Source organism: Chaetura pelagica, unplaced genomic scaffold, assembly GCF_000747805.2.
Source record: "Chaetura pelagica isolate M959 unplaced genomic scaffold, ChaPel_1.0 scaffold199, whole genome shotgun sequence".
Classification (NCBI taxonomy): Eukaryota; Metazoa; Chordata; class Aves; order Apodiformes; family Apodidae; genus Chaetura; species Chaetura pelagica.
This window is the reverse complement of record NW_009970714.1, coordinates 681,641-688,482: the sequence shown is the minus strand read 5'-3', so window position 1 is coordinate 688,482 and position 6,842 is coordinate 681,641. Positions and strand designations below refer to the sequence as shown.

The following is a 6,842-nucleotide window of genomic DNA, read 5'->3' as shown; positions in this document are numbered from 1 at the left end:
TTCTGGAATTTGCAATAAATAGATGAAGAATGATTATGTATATAGTGTATGGATCTCTTCTGTAAACCTCGTCTGATTTAAACGTAAGAGCGTGTTGGGCCAACTCTTACGCAAACCACAAATGTTCACAATAAATACAGCTTCAAAAAAAGTTGTCTTAAAAAGTTCCTGCAACACTGAAACGTTTCTAGAAGGGGCTGCGTGTACGACTGGCAACGTTAGCAAGGAGTATTTCTCAACAGGTCTCTTCATACAAAACACATGGAAATTCCTACGTGAAAGTCTTCCTTCCTCCCTCCCTCCCCCCCCACCCCACCATGAAAGTTTAGAAATTTTTGCACAAACAGTGAGAGAACTGATTGTAGCTGCAGTATGTCAAAATGTCCACGATCTATAAAGACCAAAAATAGTTTGTTTGCTTAGAAAGTCTTTGCTGTTGTTGCTGATTTTTCCTCATTTTTGAGTAGCGCATCATCCTTTTTAGTGAAAGTTTTCCCATCCATTCTTCAGTTTTCCTTTTAGCACCAGTTCTTGGTGCCCCAGTCATGTGGGTGTTTCACACTTTCACCGTCTCCATCAGGGATGATTTGATGGCATCCTCCAACAATTGATTGTCTGTGAAAGGGGCTGGGGTTTCTGGGACGGATTCAGACAAACCAATGAGGGACTCCAAGAAACAGGAGCCCTGATCTCCAGCTTGCGGGAAGCCAGGAAAATTAGGCAACTGAAACTGTAACGCTGAGAAGTTATCAAGGTTCTCGTACTCCTTTAAGGAGTTGTAAAGAGGTCCCAAGTTATAGTCCGAGAAGGACTGGAAGAAATCCAAGGAGTCAGAGGAAAGGCTGAGGTCAGCATAGCTCTTGGAGCAAGGCTCGGCCGGGGACGAGGCGCAGCAGGACAACCCGTCGCATCGCACGTGGGTGGCATCCTCCAGCAAACCCCCGCCGTCCTGGTTGGCATTCTCATCCAGGCACTCAGAGAGGTGGGACAAGTGGCCATGGACAGGCTTGGCCTCACTACCGTGGTCCTCAATGAAGAAGTCAGTGGGGTGGAAGCAACTCAGGTCATCCTGGCCCCGGCTGCCCTCCTCCTCAGCATCCGAGTCGTTGAAGTGGAGGATGCGTGCCAAGCCGTCATCGTCCACGTCCGACTGGGATTTGTCGGAGGGGAGGCTCTCGTAGGGCTCCTCCAGGTCCTCGCTGGGGTGGGAGGAGATGGAGGAGTCTGTCATGTCACTGCTGCAGCTGTTCTCCCCCAGGGCCTCCAGGTCTGGGCTGAACTGGAAGGCGGGTGCCAGCGGCACAGCACGTTCCTCCAAAGAGCCCTTCCCTGCCGTGCATCCCAAGGGTGGGAGCCGCTCCCGAAAACAGGGCTCGGCCTCCGCCACCTTCTCGCTGCTCTGCTGTTGTTTCTCCAGCTCCAGCTTCATGATGGTGTGGATGAAGTGGGTCTGCACACGGGCCTGGTTGAACTCAATCCTGCCCTCGGTGTTGCCGCAGCCATCCTTGGTGCAGCCACAGGGGAAGGAGGTGTGATCCATCTGGAATGGGAAGAAGCAAGAGGTGGAGGGTTAGGACCAAACCCAGTGGTGCAAAGCAGAAACTATCTGCAATTCACCCACCCTGAGAAACTAAGTAACAGCTGAGGGGTTTAAAAGCAGATTTAAAAATAAAATTAATAAAAGGCCCTGCTCCTTTGAAGGGTTGTCATAAAAAAGTTGGATTTCAGTACAACTGAAGTTGCAAGGTTCCAAAAAAGTAAAATGTAATGCTCCAAAGGGAGACATAAGGGGGAAAACAGGAGGTTTTATATATTGGGTCATGATATTTAATAATTGATTTCTACTGTGAGGTTCTGCCCCTTGCTGAGAAAAGGACAAATGGCTCAGCAGGCAGCTGCAGCACCTTTAGGTCTCTGTTCACAGCAGCCACTAGAGGAGGCACGTGGAGCACCCACCTGCCTGTGTGCACCCACCCTACACCACCCCCAGCCTGCAGCCATGACCAGGAAGGAGCAAGTGGCACCCCCAAATACAGCTGGGCAGGCACCCCTAAAAAAGAAATACAAAATTCCACAAGCTAATTGAATATACAGGGATGATCCCACTTTGCAGGTGGCCTGCACAGCTGGCTGTGCACGGGTGCTGACACTTCCCTGTTTGCCTGAGCATGCTGGGAGGTGAGAGACACACCAAGGGGGGAAAAAAAAAGAAAAAAGAAAACCAGGGAAAGGAGGAGAAATCGCAGCCACATATGAGCAGCTTTCATTTGCCAAGACATCCCCACCTGGCCCATCTCCAGCAGGAGACTGAGCAGGCAGGGGTCTCATGGGATGGATGTGGTGTGTTCATGCTGCAGGCTCAGGCACATGCCTAGGGCTGCAGAGCAGCGGGTGGTGGCTGCACGTGTGACTTGGGAAGCAGGCACTGCCCAGCAGCACCTGCCTCACAGCTTGCCCATCTCCAAGGGCTTTTCTCACCTGCGTGGCTCCAAGCATTTTATGAACTTACCCCTGTCCTGCTTGCTCAACACCTCCCCCCCACCCCACTTCAATGTACACGAGTTGAAACCATGGCTTTTCCTCCATGCCCAGAGGCGAGGGCAGTACCTGACACTTAATGCCTGCCAAGCTGCAGCTGCAGGTCTCGGGGTCGCAGACCTCCCGGCAGTCGCAGCCACAGTCCTCCCGGGACAAGCGGATGTTGTGCAGCTCCCGCTTCTCCTCCTTGTCTATCTTCTTCACCCCCACGGCTTTCAGCAGCGCGCGCCTCTTCTTGGCAGGGTAGGGCTGGAGGAAGAATCCATCCTCCAGGTCCACGTTGCTGACATCAATGTCATCGTCGGAGATGTCTTCGATAGTGAGCTGGTTGGCCTCCTCTGACTCCTTTGTGCCGTTCATGGTTAGCTGAGGGCAAAAAATGGGCACAGCATTAGGGACCTGTTGGGGACTTAAGAGCCATCAGTACCCCCAGGGGAGGAGAAAAAAGAAGTATCTGCCCCACATGGTGGCTGACCCCAGGACCAAAATGTGTGTCAGAGCCCCCCAAACACCAGGGAGAAGGCTTCAGGGAGGCCTTATAGCAGCTTTCCAGTACCTAAAGCGGGCCTACAGGAAAGATGGGGAGAGACTTTTCCTCAGAGGGGGCAGTGACAGGAAAAGGGGTAGTGGTTTTAAACTGAAAAAGAGGAGATTTAGGTTAGATATAAGGAAGAAGTTCTTCACCATGGGGTGGTGGAATAAGGTGCTGGAATAGGTTGCCCAGGGAGGCTGTGGATGTCCCCTCCCTGAAGATTTCAAGGCTGGGTTGGATGAGGCTTGTGCAGCCTGGCCTAGTATGAGATAGGTGTTCCTGCTCATAGCAGGGAGGTTGAAGCTGGTCATCTTTAAGGTCCCTTTCAACCTTAACCATTCTGCGATTCTATGACACTTGACATTTGGACTTCAGTATCTTTTCTATCACTTTTCAAAGGTGAAGAACTGAGCTGAAAATCTCCCACCAAAGCCTGCATTTTTTGGAGACCCAAACAGGGCTGAGGACCAACACACTCAAGTCTCAGAAGAGGCTCCTTCTAAAAATCAGCCATTAACTAACAACATCCACCCACTCTCCTCACCAACTCGGCCCCGCGCTCCTACTCACTTTCCATTTCAACGCTTCCAACTTCTCCTCTTTTAATTTCTCTTCAAGTTTCCCCCGACGAACGTTTTCCTGCTCCTTTGAAAACTCGGCCAGCGTGAACTGCCGGGAGGAGCTGTGCTTGCTCACCATCCCCAGGGTGCAGCCCCCACGACTGGGCACGCTCGTGAACCCCTGGCAGCGTGGGAAGTAAAACACAGTGACCCGGTCAAACTCCACATTGTTCTTCTTTAGTCGCTTGGATTTCTTCAGGATAGACGTGGCTAAAAATGGGGCAGGAAAAAAAGGGGAAAAAAAAAGGCACAAAGTCAGTACTGCCATCCTGCAGGATAGAAATATTACAAATGGGCTGGAAATATTACAAACAGGCAGGACTTGCAATTGCTGTCTTAACAGGGACAAGGTTACATCACTTTGTGGCTTCTGGTGTTTGAGGATCTAGTATTTCAAAGGTGGGATGAGGATGGAGAGAGAACTAAGCCCAGACCTGATGCTTTGGGGGCACCAATCGGATTTACCCTAAGAAAAAGCTGCTGCCTCTCCTTTCTGCTTGACTTCCTCCAGGAGACATACATTTACTTATTCTCCATGTGCAGCAGAGCATAATGAACAAGCAACAAGCCATCCTACCTGCCTGTCTTGCTCTAAACCCGAGCACCCTGTCCCACGTTCAGGAGCTCATGGTCTGCTCCCCAGATGCAGAAGCACCCAGACCCCAGCACTGTGCAGCTCCAGCGTTTGTGACAGGGCAGAGAACAGCCCAAAGGCTGTTTTTCTGGTACTTCCTTTCACCGTCCACTGGGATGAACTGTGAATCTATAGTTTATTCTCAAGAGACTCGTTTGAGAGCAGCTGCAAAGATGTTAATCTTTATGCAGGTGAGCCCAGGGTAAACACGGCAATACATGACACTGGCTTATCTTAAACTGCTGAAACATGCTACACACCATTTAAAGCAGAGCCTCTCCAGAGATACCTGGTTCTCCACATTTGCACGTGCAAACGCAGCAGATGGAGGTGGGCTAATTACCCAGGGTATTTTCAGAATCAGTGAGTTCCCACAAACGTAGCTGGCCACAGAGAAGAAAGCAAACCACAGGGGTACTGGGTACAAAGCTGCATTTTCTGCTGCATGAGCATGGCAGGAACGAGTCAGCTACAGACAGATCTGGTGACAGGGTTTTTTGATCCCATTCTCTGCTGATGCACGGGTGTCTCGGATGCCACCACAGAACCAAGCAAAAGGACTGTTGAAAACCTGAGGGGCTCAGCTGCTCTGGCTGGCCTTGAGGGCTGGGAAAGTGCAAGACCGGACAGTTAGCTGCACCCAGGTTGCACAGGTCTGGCAGCTTTTCAGTTTCATATGGAAAAAAAAAAAAAAAAAAAAAAAAAGAGTAAAAAATTGTTCAGCCAGCTGCATCAGCAGCTTCTGCTGAATAGCTGAGGGTTTCACACTGGGCTCTGTGCTTTGATGATATCTTTGCACCGTGCATTGCATTTTCGTAATAACCTTGACTCAATCTTCTAAAACATTAGCTCTTTATCAAAAGGCAAGTTAACCACTGCGATCATCTATCGGCTGAGCTGCTGCACTTTGGCATTTGCTTCTCTCTCCCCACACCCCTCCTCTGAAATTGTTTTCCCATTCCTGACCCTTTTCCAATTGAGCCAGAGAATACAAAAAGTTCATTGTTTTGTCACAAAACCTGGGAAGACAAGCAAGAATGAGACTCTTTATTATTACAAGACTTCTAAAGCCTTTTCAGACAACTGCGTGTTTGTGTATGTCTGCTAAGTGGACCTTAACTGCTACATACAGTTAGTGTTTAGTATAATTTACTAAGCTGGACAATTTCTCCTCCATGAAGGTGTTCCCTTATTGCGTTTTTTATTTTTCCCTTCACATAGCAGATAAAGGATTTTACAACCTTGCCTTCTGTGTGTTCTCCTAAAAGCTCTCAGAACTGGTATTGCTGGGAAAACAAAATAGCATTTATCTGTACTAACCGCGGAGGCAATGTCAAACGTGTCATGTTCTTTGGCAAAGAACCCAACTTACGTAGGAAATGAGTTCTGAAATGGTAATTACACTACTGGTTAATCATTTTTAAAAAAACAGCACTATGGGCCTTTGCTGTGTGTTTAGTTTTTGCCTATGGAACAGCTTGATTGAAGGGTGGTGGGGTGGTCCTACAGCACTGGCTTGGAGGCACCCGCGTGCCTCTGCACACCCAGATCCTTGGGCTTCTACTCCTGGAAATTTGGGCTTCTACTCCTGGAAATTTGGGCTTCTACTCCTGGAAATTTGGGCTTCTACTCCTGGAAATTTGGGCTTCCACAAAAACATTATAAAGAAACTACAAATGCTGAGGAAGCCTACCCCGAGGATGCTGGCCGATTGTAAGAAAAAGATACATTGGTGTAATGACAGGGAACTGGCCTTAGGGCTGCTTCCACCTGTAAAGGTGTGCTCCAAGGAGGTCTCTGTGTGGTGATGACCCACTGCCACGCTACAAAAAGCCCACACAGAGCCATGTCTGATCCCAGGAAAGGGGCTGCTGGAGATACTCACGGGTGAAGCTGGGCGTTAAGGCAGAGCTGGGCTTGGGCTCTCCATGGGAGCTCTCCTCATCCGACTCCCAGCCTGAGGATGCTGAGGAGGAGAGGGGGGAGCAGGAGGAGGAGGAGCAGTAGGTACTGTCATCCCCCAGCTCTTCATACTTCCTTTTCAATACTCCGCTCATGGTGACACCGTATTTTTCATATAACTGGAAAACAAAGGAGAAAAGCAAAATAAATCAAGGGAAATACTGGCAGTTTCTGGTGATGAGCAGGAGGGCTTTAACCCCCACCAAGACTCCTCCACCAGGTCCACCTGGCCATGCAGGTATGGTTCCCAAAAAGTGCTCCCTCAAAAAAACAGACCATACCATACCCATGGTGGGCACGTTGGCTGAATTTCCCTCCCATTTTAAGACGCTGCAGAAAGATCAACTTATTATCCCAGACAACAAACTGTCCGGAACCCAATTCAATCAACACAAATGTTATCAAACAGTAAGTATTACATTTTGCTTACTAATTCTTTTATGTTAACTTCTTACCCAGGTCGCTTGCTATGCAGTTACAGCTTGCTAATTACAAAAATAAGCCAGTTTGCAGAACAATCTGTTGGCGTGATTTACTTGCTACAGCCCCCTGGGGA

At 49.2% G+C, this 6,842-nt stretch overlaps 1 protein-coding gene across 1 annotated transcript; it reads right to left on the bottom strand.

Moving 5' to 3' along the window:
- Window positions 1–544: 544 nt before the first annotated feature.
- Window positions 545–6,381, bottom strand: CSRNP1 (cysteine-serine-rich nuclear protein 1). The gene is made up of 4 exons (XM_010005993.1): window positions 6,210–6,381; window positions 3,641–3,900; window positions 2,608–2,904; window positions 545–1,540 (listed from the first exon to the last, which is right to left on the bottom strand). Exons 1-4 carry the CDS (start codon window positions 6,379–6,381, stop codon window positions 557–559), a joined length of 1,713 nt encoding a protein of 570 aa, XP_010004295.1. The 3' UTR covers window positions 545–556.
- Window positions 6,382–6,842: the final 461 nt, after the last annotated feature.

Bases quoted from the DNA above. Each gene is read 5' to 3' on its own strand.
- CSRNP1 (XM_010005993.1), bottom strand. From the start codon at position 6,381: ATGAGCGGAGTATTGAAAAGGAAGTATGAAGAGCTGGGGGATGACAGT. The intron at 3,901-6,209 runs GTGAGTATCTCC...CCCCATTTTTAG, and splicing joins CTTAACGCCCAGCTTCACCC to CCACGTCTATCCTGAAGAAA. The intron at 1,541-2,607 runs GTACTGCCCTCG...TTCCCATTCCAG, and splicing joins TGGCAGGCATTAAGTGTCAG to ATGGATCACACCTCCTTCCC.